The 18,167-nt window shown below is 37.0% G+C and overlaps 1 protein-coding gene across 6 annotated transcripts in view; it reads right to left on the bottom strand.

Moving 5' to 3' along the window:
• CHD9 (chromodomain helicase DNA binding protein 9) overlaps window positions 1–18,167 on the bottom strand; it is a 97,193-nt gene that overhangs the window by 49,279 nt on the left and 29,747 nt on the right. For all 6 annotated transcript variants that reach the window (XR_012625127.1, XM_074839890.1, XM_074839894.1 and 3 more), the window contains exon 5: window positions 5,968–6,305. Coding sequence is in view for 5 of the 6 variants with exons in the window: in XM_074839890.1 (XP_074695991.1) it covers window positions 5,968–6,305 (338 nt within the window). In the remaining variant the exon portion in view is untranslated. The remainder of the gene's footprint in view (window positions 1–5,967; window positions 6,306–18,167) is intronic.

The following is an 18,167-nucleotide window of genomic DNA, read 5'->3' as shown; positions in this document are numbered from 1 at the left end:
CAATGGAAAAGCTTAAAAATAAGCCATCTCACAAGCTACTACTACTTCCCAACCTTAGCGCAAGCCTCCTAACATGGTTTAGATACACAAAACTAAAAGAACTAAAGTATCAGCAAGACCACCAGGAACTACTATTTGAAGAGCATTGCAACTTCTTTCTTATAAATTAAGAACCACTAAGAATCTGGTTCATTCCCCTTCTGTTCGATAGCAGAGAATGTGACAGAAGAGGTGTCAGCACTCTGAACAGCTTTAAAATTATAAAGAACAGTTTTCCAAGCCTTCCAAATAGAGAACATGAGGAAGTATTAAAGAGGAAGTAAAAGAAAAACAGCAAACATGTTATTAGGGACATAAGTTACAGTAAGTATTGCTGGTCTTCAATGCATGCCTTTAATACATCATTTTACTTCAATTTTCCCAAAACAGAAACACCAAGTAACTAATTATTATTGTCCAAGGCCACCTCCCAAATATTTTGATTTGTAGTCAAAGCACTTTGTTATATTACTAGCAATAAAACTTCTATGTTATCAACAGTATTAATATTTATCACTAAATACTTAGCTAAAAATCTTATCTATTAGCAAAACACAAAGCAGCTATTTCCTTGACAAGACAGTGTATCCTCTTGGAATAGAGTTACATTTGTGGTAGAAAAACAGTTGCTCATATCCTTTTAGCATGTATTTAATAAATAATACTAACACACTAATATTAGCCACTGTCACCTTCTGCAGTTGTATTTCAAATTAGTAACTTCTGGATTGTGCACAGATTTTTAACACGCTCCTATAGCCTTACTGGAACCAAGAGCCATTTCAAGCTCATACAACATTGGAATAATAATGCAAGAGAACAAACAAGTGTTCAGTTATTTATTCGAGTAGACCACACATACTGCATTCACATATTCTGCAGTAGAAACTTAAGATTATGTCACTTCGACCCAACTTATGCATCAAACCTCAAATCTGGAAGCAGAAAAAACTTCACCAAGGAGTCAGAACTCAGTGCATGCAAAGACATCCCAGAAGAATTATCGAAATTGGAATTTCTGTGCCATTTCTAATCACGACAGAAGTTGTTTATGATCTAACAGAACTAAAAGATTCAGCAAGCATCTCTTCCCTTTCAGCATAGCTCTATTAGCCAACATTTGCCTGACTTACACGAAACACAACTCACAACGTCTGCCTCCTAGGAAATTCACTTCAAGTTCTATGCATTAAAACTTAAATGATACAGGATCAGCGTAACAGGCAAATCGCTTCCTTTCCACCCCCCGTTCACTCATCTCCTGTTGCTAACTGAGTTTACACAGGCTTCAAACCATCTTAACAGTATCATATCAACAAGCGAGCACATGAAGATTTTCTGTCAGGGTCTCGGGTCCTGAAAATGCTCTGTCTTGTGAACAGTACACGAGATACCTGCTTCAAGGCAACAAAGACGTTTACTCATTTGAGTAGTGAACAGGATTACATAGGACTTGCTAGATTCATTACTACATAATGTAAGGGTTAATAAAAAAATTCCACCATTGTTCTTTTAGCACATGAAACAATACAGCCATTTCTGATAACAGGAAACAGTTTTGAATTTAAGGACTACCACCCTGAATTGAACTTCTGTAAATTGAATTAGAATTTGGAGGATGTATTTAAACTATGCAGTGATAAAAAAAATGAATCCTAAATGTAGTCTACTGATATTGTCCTTTACATCACCAATGCAGAGCTGCTGCTATTCATCAGGGCCATGATATTTAATTTTATGTTTGAGTAGGTGGGAATACATTGAGAGCTATAAAACCTAAATGCCAATCTACTTTTTTGAACAACAGAATGTTCACAAATTCATAATTCTTCTATCCTTCATATCAAGTGGTAAGAAGTAGACTTTTTAGTTTAAATATGCATCACCTTAAATGGAAGAAGTAGAATTATAATCAGTTAGAGAAAGCTTATAAATGGAAGCAAGTTCTATGCAAAATTAAGGGTTTTAATAGATTCTTAAACATCAATGCACCTTGGTAAGTAGCCAGGATATGAAAAGTGGTTCTGCAGTCCTCAGAAAAATTGTAAACTAAGTTAAATTTAAAGAATTAACTTGATCAGTAATCAAAGCATAAAGCAAACTGGTTACTTTAGTTGGTAAGTCTAAATGTATTATACATGCATTCTTCTAGTAATTTCTGTGATACACTTCCAATGTTCTTGGTAATAAAAGAATTTAGTCATTTATCTTTACCCATGCTTACGGCAGAGAAACTTTACTAATTACTGAATCCAGTTCTAAAGCATTTGACTGAAATTAACAGGCATTATTTCTTTGACTTCAACAGGTCAGAGGATTAAAAATCTTAATCCCCACCTTTAGGAAGGAACTACAGCCTGCCTAGAAAGTAACTGCTAGTGATTTATAACTAGCAATAGTAAATTGGAAAGAATTGTGCTATTGTTTTTTTCTGTACACATAGATCTCAGAGGAATCACTCAGAAAAATGTAAACAGTTTACATGAAGACCCCAAACACACCCCAATTATGTTTAATTAGCAAGGGGGAAAAAAACCCCCAACTTTACAAACCATCCTGTCCCCTAAACCAAGACACAGTACTTAAAACTCCTCTTGATCCTAGATGAAGACTACTCAGTTTCAGTAAAATTTGTATTGTATTACATTCAAAAGCACACAATTTTTTTTTTCACTGATGGCTACCAGGCAATTTTATCAAGGTTTGTTCAGCAGCTTGTGTTCCAGCTCCAGCTCTACCATATCAGCAACGCAGAGCGTATCATTTTCACAGATGGACAACTGCATAACTGTGCAAATCCTCCTTAAGAGCAATACAGGACGTACTACACAGGATATGCTACACAGACAGGACCGTTGTAAGATCCCAGCTAAGTTTATGACTGGAATCTAAATAAGAGGTTGCTGTTTGAGTGCTGGATTCAAGAAGGTACAATTGTGCTCATATTGGACAGGCTATGTTTGATGCTAGCAGATGTGAAAGATCAGATTAAAACCATTTTCCAAACACTTCTCAAAAAAAATATCAACATATTTATTAGTAGTTTCTGCTCTTTCAGATCTATACTAGCCCGCAAATCAAACGGGAGTCACCTGAAACATGTCTGATTTCAGATCTTCTCAAACACATGTAACTCCTCACCACCTCCTGCACTGGTCTTGCTCTCAGAATCCAAACTGAATCAGCATGTTCAAACAGCTACTGCAAGTTAAACGTGTCCACTATAGTAAACACTGAATGAAAAGAAATATATTCATCCGAGATGGACATATAGTGGAACTCTTCTACAAAGGAAAAAGACAGATGTACCCAAATTCTCCGCTACTCTTAAAAACGTATACTTCGCTACTTTTTTTACTGTAGACCTTTACTGGCTGCAAGGTTTCATTCATGATTTTATTACTTGCAGAAGAACTACAGTTGATAAGTTTACAACAGCTGGAAATTGTTTATCTTTTTCATCATGAGGGGACTTTCTCCCATCTCCAGGCTTTCTTTCCTGCTTAAATGCAAGCCAAGTTGTATATATGACATTGCTATTTTTCTCCTTGTTGAGTTAAATAAGGATTTTTGAGATCTATTTCCAAGAGAAAACCAAAAGTTTCATAGAATTGAGGTCCTCTCTCCCCTTCTTGCCCAATAAAGCACTTGTCTTCTAAAGGTATTATTGCAGCATGGTAAAATTTTCTCCCAAGATTCAGTCAGAGTCTGTTTTATTTTAAGAGAAATGAGAAAAACTATGTAGCAACACATTTAAAGCCCCAATCCTATTTTAACATAACAATAATTTCCAGGATGTGCTTACAGTCATTAGAAAGCATTTTCCTAAGAATGTAAGACAGAAAGAAACCTTTAGAAGAGTTGTTTAGCCTTACAAAAACCCTTATTATTTACTGGATTTAATTTTTTTCTTTTCTAAACAAGAAATTTTTTTTCATGCAATTTTTTTAACCACCTTTGAGGAGACATGTATAGCCATTCTATAGTAAATATTCTTATATAGGATCAATAGTTACATTTGCATAGAAAACAGAGTCTGGTAAGATTATTCTTTAAAAAAATCAGGGCCTTCTTGCAATTACTGGTCTTCAAAACCACTGTAGTATATTCTTTGTTGAACAGTTTCCATTTTATGTATTTATATAAATAATATAAAATAGTGCTAACACAATATAACAATGCATGATGCTTTTCGGATATAAAAATGAAGTAGGGGGATGCCTCAAAGCATTTGATTTACTGCTGTCCATCAAAATAACTAGAAATTATGTAAAATCTGTAATATGTGGCTCTAGAAGGGTCTCTTCACTGCTCTTTAACAGGATCTGACTGCTAAATCTTTAGGTACGTGTTCCACATAGTTAAAAGCAGTATCATGGTAAAAAACAAATATCATGGTAAAAAACATCGTTTGAGAAACATCTATTTCTCAACTGATGCTGTCACAAAATCTTGAAAGCTGATCCTAATTCATGTGCACAGCTAAGCATTTCATGAAGACAGAAAACTTAATGGGGAAGTATAAATCGGAGGTAACAGTTTATTTCACTTTTCTCATTAAAAACAGTTAAAATATTATGGGAACTAGGTAGTATATCATAAGGATAATATCTTGGCAGGTTTTGTTAATTACCCAAAAGAATGAAGAAAAAGCACACTGAGAGCAGTTCACATGAAGCTTCAGGAAACTGACACCAGCTAAACAACAGTGTGTACATCTTCTAATTAGAGGGACTCACAAAATGTCTGTTACAGAACATAAGTAAATTCAGAAACATGAAAGTAAAACAACATGGAGAAGAAGAGAAAAGGAAGCATTATACAGTGTGTTAAGGAGTACTGAGCAGTAGTCATATGCCAAGCCATAACCAGAAGATAAAGAAATTAAGACTATGAAAGTTCATGTTAAGGATCAAGGTGAGTTTAGAGCAGTAACCTTTATACTATAGGATACTCAAGGAAGTTGTTTACTTCAAACATGTAAGAAAAGCACTGATCTCTAGAAAAAAAAAGAATAAAAAGCAGAGAAATGGGCTGATTAAAAGCACATTCACTTCTGCTCCATATACATGAGAATATACATATGTAGAAGAGACATTTAAATTTGGAGAGATATGCCAGTTAATATTTCTGTTACCACAAAAAGCGCATGGATTTAAAAAATAAAAATCAGACTGTAACCAAGATTTCTATTTCAAGTCCTGACTGACATACTTAACATCGGAAATGACACACGTTCCTTTAGAAGTACACAGGAGAATGAGGTTAGCTCTAGGGTCGGAAGACACACCACCTACTGAACCCCTTGGAGTGTTCTAATATCTAGTGTCTTCTGAAAGCTCCTTACCCCAAGGTATCCACCCAGCTTGACCCAGCTGAGTCCACAATTTAAGAGGGCAGATTAAATTGATATGACTGAAGATTTCAAAGTGCTTAGAATACAAATTTTCCAACATGTACTTTACTTTCCATACATGTGATATCTATAAGTATATTCACTTGCTAACAAGTTCATTAAGTTTCCAGTTCCTCCCTATGCAGTTTATCATACACACTGTATTGAAGATACATGCCAAAATTGATAAAGACAGTATTTATAGTATCAGATAAACTTAATTTGAAGTCGGAACTGATTACAACACTAGATGAAAGATATTTTGGTCTTGTCTCTGCTTCAAAGCAAGTATAGACTATTTTAGGATATGAACTTAAAAGAATTCGTTTCAAAAGGACAGTCCTACAGTGATTTTATCTGAAGAGAAAACAAGGCATTCTTGTTCCTGAATAAGAGAGTCTACACATGGACTTAATCAGGAAGAATTCTGTGTAGGCAGTGGAGGAGAACATTTTATTATCAGTAAGCAGTTTTCATTTTAATCAAGAATTTACAGTCTGAAGAGAAGTAAGGAAACATTTCAATCTACTTACCCAATTTTTGTTTTCTCTTTCATTTTGGATGAGGAACCAGTTTTCGGTTTTTTGCTCTCCTTATCCTTTGGTTTGGATTTAACTTTTCTACCCTTCTTTTCCTCTTTTCCTTCAGTTGAAACACTGGGGAAGTTTTCAGGACTCATTACTCGTGGAATGTTTCTCTCTCCTCTCTCTTTTGCTTTTGCAATCGCTTCAGATATTATGCGATTTGCCTTCTCTTGTTTACTTTCCGAATCTGTTTTTTTCTTCTGCTTCTTTTCAGACATTGCCCTCACCTGGGTATTCTGCAACTTAGTATATGATCCTGAGCCATCAGTCTTCTTGGAGGAAGGAGGCTGTAGCAAGAGACAAGGAAACAAAATCACCTTATTTTAACAACATTTTTGGAAAGAACAAGTGCAAATCTTTTTGATCTGGATGTGCATTTAAAAAATCCAACTTGCAGGGAGTCATGCAGACAGAAAAAAGAAGGCATTCTGTTTATACCACAGAACGGCGTGGGTTTCAGAATAAGTACATCAATTGTGGGTTTTAAACAACCAATCCACGTACTGAAAATCAGTAAAAAAATATCTGTCTAAATTTCTCTCAGCCTTCTTTCCACCTCATAGTTAGAGGCACCGATACTTAACCTTTTCCAGCATTCCCATACATTGGACACACACCTTCAACATCTCCAATAAATGTGATTCTCATACAATCTGAAAAACCAAGGAACTCCCGAAGGTAACAGCATCAGTATTTTGCCTTTGGTAGGATACCAGGACCACAGTTACCTTAAAGCTAACGAAAGACCTACAAGACTAACTCTGTGCTAAACAGAACAGATGCTCGACCAAAATCAAGATTAAAAACCAGACAAAAGATAAAACTAGAACTAAAATTACACAGCTCTATGTTAATAAAAAGACCAGAAAGCAGTATTTCTTTTATTTAGATCAACATAAGGTCGCTGCCTTAGCTGGAAAATGTAACTTGTTTTTAATTTCAGGTTTTTAATCACCGTTGCATCGACGCAGAATTGTTTACACTACAAATGCAATATTCAGATTATCAGCCTCTCTTCAAACAGGCTAGAAGACATGTTTTTGCTTTCCTCCCCTCCCCCTTTCCCCTTTGAGGAATGGAAAGAATTTCCTATTCAAACAGACAAAAAACCCAGCAGATAACAGTTATGTTACATTCTCACCCGTAAATGCGCCTCTGCCTACAGCACGAAGAAAAGCCACCACGAATTCCCAAACACATTTTCGGGACAAATCCAGTGCACTTCACTGGATACATTTTCTATAGGTGCCTCATCAGGGGCTGCACAGCAGCGCTGCAGCACCGGGAGGGCGGCGGGGTTCAGGATCGCTCTCTAAAATGCCACCTTAAGGCCTACAGGCTATAACAAATAACCAAGACCCGAGAAAACAGCAACAAGCTCAAGATGGCGATGCAGCACGGCTCCCGCAGCAGCAGCCAGTAATAAGGAAGGTTATTCAATCCCATTAGCCTTTTAGCCCAACGAACCCCTCCTCCTCCCACTCATTCAGGCTTTCACTTACCCTTCCTCTTGGCCTCTTCACTGAAGACATTTTTGGCGTCAGACAAAGGCTTGCCCTCTGCTTTTTCAGCACCCCAGGCAGTGCTCAAGAGAAAAGCATTGAAAGAAGATTGCTAAATGGCCTATTTAGCGAGCTGCAGCCAAGATATGCACAACCCTCCACAAACACACATTGTGATTTATCAACATTTTCCTCCCTTGGCAAGCACACCTCCACAGATCCTCCCGCCCAGGTGTGGCGAGGGCTGCCCGCCTCCCCTCCAGCGCCCGGCTTCTCCAACAGCTGTAAGCAGATAGCCAGATTCCAACAAAGCACAGAAAGAAATGAATGCACAAAGCATCAAAATGCATCAGCATGAATATTAGAGATGTCGTTAAAAATACTGACTCCTTCTGCGGAAGTAGGCCAGCAGATGGTGCTACCCGTTATTATTCCATTAGACTCTGCAGTTTAACCCCCAACGGACTGCTCTTCCCTACACCGGGTACGGGCATTAACTCTTCCCGTCCCACCTCCTGCATGCCTGCTGCCACGGTTTTTTCGCTTGGATGGAAAATCGTGGGAACTGAGCGTTTTTCTGTCTCGGACTTCACTTCACTGCGACTTTGCTGTTCCGGTTCTCTCGTGAAACAGGGCTGGGGGATGGCACGGGGGGACGGCGACTAAAATCAGAGTCTGTGGCCTCAAGCATATTTTGCTCTCCAATGTACTTTTCATTTCTTCTCTCCTACACCGAATTTGTTACTATAAGCTAGCAACAGTGATTGTGTAAGCGTTTGCTTACAGACCTCCCTGCTTCCTACAGAAAATGGAAGAACTCCGTAACTCGGTTGTACCCCTCTGCCCCCTGCCCAGACCTACAGAGGCTTTGCGGTGAAGACCTCCCCTCCTCCCACCACATGGGACAGGGCTGTATGGTAAACTCCTCTTCATTCCAGGGGTAGTTTAAAGCGCTATTTTTAGAGATCAGACAAGTTTTTAAATACGTATTGTCAACACATCAAATAAAACCAAAAAGAAGATATGATCGGGTTTTTTGAAAGGTTATTAAAAAAACCAAGCAGTTTCTGACAGCACAGCTCCATCCTAGCAATACCCTTTGCTCTTCTTTAACAGCCTTCTGAGAATAAAGGATTTGATTTCTGTTTTGCTTAATATATTTACACTTTTATTTTGTGATGCACATGTGTTTTTCCATTGAAAATTTAAAACATTGCAAGCACTTTGAGGTTGTTAACATTAGGCCTTACTTAATCAGAATTTCATTTCTGTTTAAGATCAATTTCAAAATGAAGTTCATCATTCATTGAAAATACTAGGGGTACCAATACAGTAAATAGATTTTTAACAATACCACTTAAATTCAAAGATATTTCTGTAAATATGCAGCTTAATCACAAGGACAATTACTAATTTTAATTTTACTTTTGAGAACTCTAACCAAGATGCTTCTACATGATAGTTAGAGTATAACAAAGTGCAGCGATTTAGCTTTTAGGGCTACTATTTCATAACTCAGTAAAAATGCTAAGTAATGTACTATTTTGCATTTTGAGACCAGCTAGACAAAAAAATATTCCTAATGTACACTTGGTATAATTTGAGCTCTAAGCCAAATGATACTGAAGTCAGCGTGGTTAGAGAATTTTCAGAAGAAATTGGTACTTTCTTCAACACTCCTGGGCCAGAAACAAACAAAAAAAAGCCTAATTATTAAGTGGGCAATATAGAAATGGTGGCTTTTTCATAATTCTTTTGCAATGATCTTCCTAGATATTTTATTCCTTTAAAACGAAGTTTCTTACACTACATCTCCTCAAAGCTGCCTCCCCAGTTACTCCTCAACAACTTGGACTGCTTTCTTACTGTAGAACTGTGAGCATGCTGGACGAGGCTACTCTATGTTTTAATTCCTCAGGCTGACCCTCTGCTTCTTGCTCTACACTTTTGCTTGTTTATAAGTTATGTCTCCTGCACTGCACAAACAGTAAGCTATTTGCTAGAAAACCAAGACTGTATTTTTTTAACTTTGCTATGACATTTCTAACCTTATGGAAATGACATTCATGAAGATGCAGGAAGGCATCAGCAAGCCATTCCAAGCTAAATAAAGCTGTAATGAAACCTTCATCAAGGAAGTCACCATTGTCACAAAAAAAGAAAACTGGAAAGCAACACAAGTGTTTTGAGATTAGAACAACCAGAACACACTTGCACTACAGAGGACAATATCTGCGTGTACTTTGCAATCAAAGCACCAAAAATCATCTAATTCACAGCAGAGGTCTTTTATTCTGGTAATAATTTCATGCTTCCAAAAAAAAGTGTGGCTATAAAATAATTCAACAGATACAAATCATCATGCACACTGAAAACAATTTCAAAAGCTATACAGCATCTACAACAAAAAGGACAAAGCCTTTTTTGTCAAGCCAAAAATACCCCTCCCCTGTACTGACAAGGGATGCAGACCAAACATCCTAAAGGAGCAGCATATCCCTTTGCCAACAGCTTACAAACCTATTCCATCTATCAGCATTAAGAAATTCTTAACTGACAAATGTATAAGAGGGGGGGGGGGGAAAGAAAACCCCGAGGCACCCACGTATTTAAAAAGTGAAGATTTTATTTAGAAAAATATGTTTTTACTTTTCACGGTTGCAAAGATAACCATCCAAATGTAACTGAACGTAAACCAATGCAACGTGGTCTTGAGCCTGCACAGAGAGCTCCGGGGTACGTGCTGCTGCTAATAGCTTTGCCAAGCAGCAGCCGAGCGCAGTGAACAAGCCTCCCGTCAGTTCCCTGCTGCTCCCGCAATCCTGTGGGCAGCAGGGAAACTGGCAGGAATCATGTCAAACTCACCCTGCTGCTGCTGCCTGCAACAGCCACGAACAGCAGCAGGTACAGGCCGTACTGCTGTTCACATGGTAGAGCTAGCCCTAAAAAATACTAAGGGTGGAAGAGAGAAGACAACAGCTGCAGCCTTCCCCGCGTATGCCCTGATTCACAGCAGCCAGGGGAGCATCTTCTCGGCAGTATTCAAAAGAATTTGTCTTGCAGGACTAGAGAGTACACCACACATGTCTGAATAATATCTTAATTAATGGAAAAGCAAACAAGTTACCAGACGATGTCGAGAGGGAGAATCGTGACAGCAGTCCGCAATAGCTAGCAGTACTCTGCTGAGTAGGCTTTTCATAGAGAGGCGTTTCTCCAACATTTTGTTGTGGGTTGTGTAGGACACGCATTTGAAGACCTTCACTGGCATAACAGTACTTCCCACAACACAGACAAATCACTGTCCTCAATGCTTACAGACATGGGTTTTTTTCCCCTCAAAGGCCTAAAACCATTTTAATTTGCTCCACAACAACAGTTTCTTCACATCCTCTGCATATCACTACAAAGGAAGCCCCAAGGTAAGTTTAACACAGAAACTTCTATCTCCTAGAAAACCCTCCCAAATCCTGCCTTATCTGTTCCATAAGTAAAACATTGCTTCTACCGTAAGAACACTTTTCATACAGTAGGTATGGCCATTCGTGATAGAGGGGCATTGCTTTCAATTTTGTGTGGGCACAGAATCTTTGAGACTAAGTATCTCTCCTGAGTTGCATCCATTCTTGATATACTTTAAAGACTGGTAATGTCTTTCCCTAGAATGAGTCACATATTCATAATTTAATTATATAAAGCACAGGTTTTTAATAATGATTTTCACTTGTGGATCTACTTACCCAAACACTAGCTACTGCTAAGAACTAAATTATGACCCTAACTAGTCTAACAATAGAAATCTAAGGTTTACATTTGCAATTCCTTGAATGATTCTTTTACTTCTACTGGTAGTAGTACACACCTGCAGGGCGATGCACAGATGAAGTACCATATGCCTCAAGAGCGTATCAAGTTCTTGGTAGTCTACCAGGTCCTTAGGAAAATCAAAATGACCTTGACAAACTGCACTGAAAGCAGCTAAAATTAGCCACCTGGAAACCTGATCTTCATGCATTACCACATCATCTTTGTTCATGTTTATTACTAAACAAGGAATCCCTTTGTGCTTGTTGAGTCACCAAAATAGTATCACTATCACAACCGTAAAACAAATAAATGAATTGCATAACTAATGATAATCAATAGTTTGGTTTTTTGGTCTAAATTAGCTTTTCATTTTTTTCACTTTATAATCACATCAAAATTTGAAAACTGCAGTTGCTTTTAAGCTACTACAGTGAAAAAAATCTTAAAGGAATATCCATTAATGATTCAAATTATAAAATTGCATTTAGGAATGCAACTTCAAAAAAAAATGCATGAACTCAACTCAGACTTCTGAATTCCATTCTAGTGCTCTGAACTTCTTTCCTTCAGAACAGTCTGCATAAATAACTCTTCTAGTGATTTTATTAAATGCTTGTTTTATAATCAAAAAGTGGATCTATTAAAAAAATATAAGCTCACACCCTTGACAGAGTCTATCTGTAGATTTCTTACAATATGAATGTGTGTCACCCCACATGCATGTAGAAAGAAGTCTCCTTTGCTGAATGGTAATCCCAGCAAAAGAAGTGGTTTTCTTTAGATGATATATTGAAATAAGATTTCCGTGGTTGATCAAGCAATTTCTGCACAACTGATGGGAAGATCACCTAAACTTGCAACAGGGTTTCTTTTCTCCAGAAAAGTGCCCTTTTTTTTCCCTTCTAAGTTCCTTTGGAATTGCTTTTTATTTTCTTGTTCAACAGTTGCCTCACACCATCTGTTGGGATTGCTCTACAAAGCCAACAGCACTGACAAATGAAGATCCATGGGGTTCTATCATTTTCCATTCTCTTTGGTGCGTATATGGAACTATTAAGCATTCAGAATTGTGGTTCTTTCGGTATGCTGATAATATGATAATATTCTTCCTTTTTTTTCTTGCTTGTTATAATCACTAATGAACATCTTCGTGTTTAAGGAATACAGAATCTCAAGACATACGTATGTGAAACTCAACCCAAATTAAAACAGACGTGTTATAGATACATTAAAAAAAAGATACAGAGGAATAAAAAAATCTACCTTTTCCATCTTCAATATTTGTTATGTGTAACGTTGATAGATGAATTGCTAACATCTACAGCAATGTGGCTGGGCAACAGTTTTTATCTGTATAATACTCACTTCAGAAAATAAATTTGGTTACTGTGATTTCTACCTCACAGGGCATTTAACACCAAGCTTATGACCAAATTTTAAATTTACATGGAAATGAAAACATTAATGTAAAGGTCAGCAACCTTAAACTAGTCATGTTTCTAAGCCGAAACAAGCACCTGCTTTGCAGGTCACACACTCTCTATGTAGGGTGTTTTCTCAACTAAATGCTACAGAAGCCAGTAATAATATCACTAATCATGTTTCACCACTTCTTTAGCTATGATACCATAGTTGTGGTTAGTAGCAGCTTCTTAACCAGTAAGCCTCTGACTTACTGTATCATTCATTGGGAGAAAATCAAGCCACAGCCCCACGTAACCAGATGCTGCTAACCCGGGCATGCTGCAAAGGCAGCATCGGGTATTACAGAATGAGCCTTCAGCACACATAAGCTTCCATTTGGAAGATTTTGTTTGAAGACAGTTTTTTGGGGCTCAATGCCAAACATCATTAGAATGTTTTTCTGAATATTTAGTAGTGGTATAAAAACTCTGTGCAACTTGCACTGTAATTCTTAAAGAAGGTACTATGTAATGGAACATATTAAATTGCCAGGAAATGAAAGAAATTGAGAACTGCATCCTGCTTGCTCTGCCAAGCTACTGCATTGGATGCGTGTCAGTTTTCAGTGGCTTGGTGCTCTGTGCCCATCACATGCCCACCGCTCTTTGGTTCTAGTCTGTCATGGTGAACACAGCTATTTGGAAAATGGCATACAATATCAAGAAAACTCACTGCCTCAGCAAAATTTCTCAGGTGCTGTATTTCACAGAACTAGTAATGCTGGGTACTTGTGTTGATCTGAGCCTGATGCAGTGTGTATCTTTTGTGCCACCCATGGCGTGGGGTCCCCGCTAGAAGTAGCACTATACTTAACATGAGAAAACTGTGGGCTCTGATATATTAAAAAAAATGTCACTATCATATTCCAGTCAACTGGCATTGTGGATGCACAATAGATTTGAGTTACTAGGCTCAGATCAACTTCAGTCATGCTGAACCTCTACCTCTACACGGATTTTCTAGAAACCTTTAATACCTATCCTAAGGGTCAAAATGTTTTAGCAAAAAAGTCACACTACTCTGTTGCTTTCCTACACTCTTGACCAATCTTACAATTTTCACAATTATTTGACTTCTTAAAACCCAAAGGTGACTTAATTCTATACTCTATAAAAGGAAAGTCAGGTTTCAGTTCACTGTTTGAAACAAGTCCTGTGCAAGCATCTGGAAATAAGTCTGTAAGATATTTTGCCAAATACTTATGGGCAAGAAAATCACGCAGACCTTTCTGATTTAAAATGACTAGTCATTAGAGTTCAAAACGACAGATAAAGCCCTACAAATATACTGATCCACTGAAATCTCACACCAAAGAATCGCAGAAGGTACGGGTAAGAGTTAGCTGCTTCTGGAACACACCCCTGTTTTTACAATAGGAAACTTTTATTTAACAGGTAAAGCCAGATAGCTTCTATAACCATGGCGAGTGGAATGCTGCAAAGCAGCAAAAGAGAACAGCTCTGCCCAACTTCTTTTTAATGACCTTTTATACTCCAGAAAAATATAACATTAACTGAAACAGCACTAATTTCTAGTCTTTCATGACTGAAGAAATGTCGGTTAAAGTAACTTCTCACACCAGTAAGGGGTGCTTCAAGAACCTGCTGAGTAACAATACTGGAGAAAAGCAGAATAAGCTGTTAGCTTTGTTCTTTTCTGTAAGAAACTTTGCATTCGCTCACAAGCTGATATCAGTTTACTTTTGCATTATATTTTAAATCTAAAGTAGGGAGACTCCCTGAACAGATATTAAATGTAAATATAAAGTGCAGTGAGGGATGCTAAAAATAATTTTTACTGTAAAGATCTCAACTTTTCTTTAGATCAGACTACTGAAACATGTCTTTTTTTGAATGCCTCATTTCAACAAGGAAGAAAACTTACTAAACCTGTGTTCTCCCTTTAAAAAAAAAAACAGTAAGAAGATACTTTGTTTCCTAACTTTAAGATTGATAAGAGGAAAACAAAACCACATCACAAATGGAAGCAAACAACAGGAAATCCCTAAACGACTTTTGGCTGGAGTAAGTTTGGGTTTTGTTCTCCCTCTCCCAAAGGTAAATCACCTTTTCAGACATTTTCCTGGGGTTATTTTTTGAGGCTTTGGAGAAATGAGAAACAATATATAAATATTTATTATAAACTGGCAAGAACAAGCACCACCAGTAAAATTCATGCACACATAAAAATTTAATTATTCTATAACAGAATGACTCAGTATTCCATCTTTCCAGTTTGCAAACATCAGGTATCTTGAAAATATAACACATCGCAATAAAATGTACTGAGTATAAGCTTACTGTGGGCAAAATTTTTTAGTCTTCTGCTACCATCTGCTGAATTTTAAAAAAAGTAGACATAGCAGCAATAAGAATAAAGAGGGCCGACAAATGCCAGTATCAGTGTTGTGAACCACATCACTGCTCTTCAGCTGTCTGCAGAGCTCTGAATGGTAAAGTAGCAAACAGAGTTCACAGACAGCAGAGGCCTTTCTCCTAATGCTCCTCAATCTAAACCATCCCTACGCCAACTTAACCCACGCCAGTCTACAAAATGCCACACATTTTGAAATTTAAAATAGCAGTGCCAAGCAGTAGCCCATTTTCCCCCCCGAGCTGGATGCTTCATCACTGGACATGTAGAATGTTTTCATGCAGTTACCATTTTCAAGATTAATTTACCTAAATATAACATGAGATGGAGCTAAGTTTGTTCACTTCAAAACTTCAAACCTCACTGGCTGTCCCAGGGAAAGACATTATTAATACCTTCACCTGACTAGCCTCTTTCCCAAATTGCTTGATCTAAATGCCCCCCCACCTGCTCAAGTGACAGAACAGTTCTCCCCTCACAGAGCAAGGAACACTTCTGTTCCTTATTATAAAGCCAGTCTTTGATAATCATACATTCTTTGACTAAAGACTTACAAGAAAAATTTAGCTTTAAAATATTCAGTTAGGTTGTTTTTCAGCTCTCAGGTTACAGTTATACATGCACATTAAACTACAAGTGACAGCTGTTCAATTTTTACGCAGCTTGCTTTTAAAAAAACCAAGGCTGTACAACCATGCCATACAAGTTGGTGCATTTATGCTTCCAAACCCCTAGTTATTTCTAACCCATTGATCAAATTTAGTCAAGTTATTAGAACAGAAATTTCAGAGGTGTCCCTACCACTTACATGAAGCAGACAGGTAGAGAAGAGATACTGCGTGAAATGAAACAAACTCAATCCTTCTTGGACCTCTGAAAATCCACGTAAGACACAACAATTATAGTAACCACCAGTTGCAAAATCCAGCCCTTGGACATCATGTAATCTACCCATTCTTTCTTGTCTCCCTACTTCCACATAGATTCTCATCTGACAAAAAACCTGAACAAAAATTCTGCTAAAGCAATGCTAAACGGGCCTTCCTGTTACCTACCTCCTCCTCCCCCTTCTCTGAAGGCATTCAAATGCATCAAAACCAAGGAAGTGGGGAAGTGCTATAGGGACCCATATTTCTTCAGAAGATATTTTGACTAAGTGACCAAAATGTCAGTCTTTCACACCTCCTGTTTCATTGTTCTTGTTTCTTATTCATGCTTGTTAGTATCTAACATTGCCTTCTAAGTTCTAATTTTTTCCTTCACACCTGTGTATCTAAGCCTCTTAAATGTGCACCTGACAGGACTCCCATGGTAAATTATTACATTACATAGATTAAGAAATGGCTGAATACTTTTTAAAAAGACAAATTCTGTGGCATGTACTTGTCCATTTATGACAATATTTAAACTGTTGTTCCCCTACTCAAGTATTAATTTGTCTATGTATAATATCATTCTCTAGTGTTAAATTATGATTGAAAATGAACTTTTTAATATATGAATTAAAATGCATTAATTTTGAAGTTTTGAGGAAATTGTGCATTCACAGAAACACAGAGTTTATCATTCCTCCCTCTTCCGAGAAGTTTAATATAGGAAATTTAAAATTTAGGATGATATATCCTGAAAAGATTTTACTTACTGTATTTCTATTCTGACTACTCAAGACTGTTCCAATTGTCTATGCACAATAAAAACAAAACAAAAAGAGAAGACTGCTGTAATAATTTATATCTCTAACCATTAATTTCAGAAACTACTGCTTACTTCTTATACTTTTTTCTTTTGATATTCTAAACCTTCCATTCTGAACAACAGCAAAAAGTCAAAAGTTTGGTTGTCTGAAGTCAGTAAGACAATTCACACACTCAGGTTTAAACGCAGAAACAAACCTTGCAATATGATGGTCAAAGCAGAACGTCTGAAACGTAATCTTTCAGAAACTGCTTGTCTGGAAAGGAACAAGATCTATAATAATACAGCAGCTTACTTTAAGGCCTTATGAGTCACAAAAGGAAGTTAAGCATTAGCACTTTTCCAAAAGTGCAGGCATGATCAAAAAGCAAAACATGAGGCGAAATAAAATCCAAGCTTGTATTTGCTTGAATATACAGAACACTGGAATTCTGTAATCAGAGTGCAAAGAATTATAAATCCAAATCTGTAACACAACAAAAGGTGAAAAAATATCTGAAATTACATCTACTCCTTTCACAAAATAAGGTGAAAGAAAAAAGTGTTGCACATAGAATACACTGACCTTCCCAGTGCAACTTTTATTGTTCTTTTCTTAAAATTTTTTTTTTTTTTTTTAACAGCTCAAACTCACACTAATCCACTGGAACTCTATTGTTAACTTCAGCTTAGTACACAAATATTATTAAACGAAACTGTACCAAGCAGACGCAGCCCAGGAGTTCAACAATCTAACTTTAAGGCATACCAGTTATGAAAGCAACATACCCAACCTGTATATACAACAGAACACCAATACTGACCTGAAGCATCCAAGTGCTATTGTCATCCAGAGTGCAAAATAATAATATCTATTTCAATGACCTAATACCAAAATAAATAAACTGCAGTACACACTGTGAAACAAATACTGTGAAAACTAAAGACACGATTGTGTTTGATCATTACAGCTATATACAGTTGAAAACATACCACATAGATTTGCCTGTATAAAATTACCTCACATTAAAAACTGTAAAGGGGGTAAGAAAGAGGTATACAAACTCAATCTAACTAAAATTTTAAAATCTACATTTTTTTTCTGCATTACTAGAAAGTCTTTCACACTCAAGAAAACCTAAAAACTCACAGAAACAAGTGTGCAGCTTTTTCACCTGTCACTGTAAACTCAGGTCTGAGCTCACTGGGAAATATCAAGATACAAGATAATCCTGTCAACACGGTAGATACAGACAGAAGATTCTAAATAAAGGTTTTATTTTAGAAGCTGCATTTTATTTTAGAGGCTCCAAATTGTAAACAGCAACT

Source organism: Strix aluco, chromosome 14, assembly GCF_031877795.1.
Source record: "Strix aluco isolate bStrAlu1 chromosome 14, bStrAlu1.hap1, whole genome shotgun sequence".
NCBI lineage: Eukaryota > Metazoa > Chordata > Aves > Strigiformes > Strigidae > Strix > Strix aluco.
The sequence above is the reverse complement of the archived record's forward strand: the minus strand, read 5'-3'. Positions and strand labels throughout refer to the sequence as shown.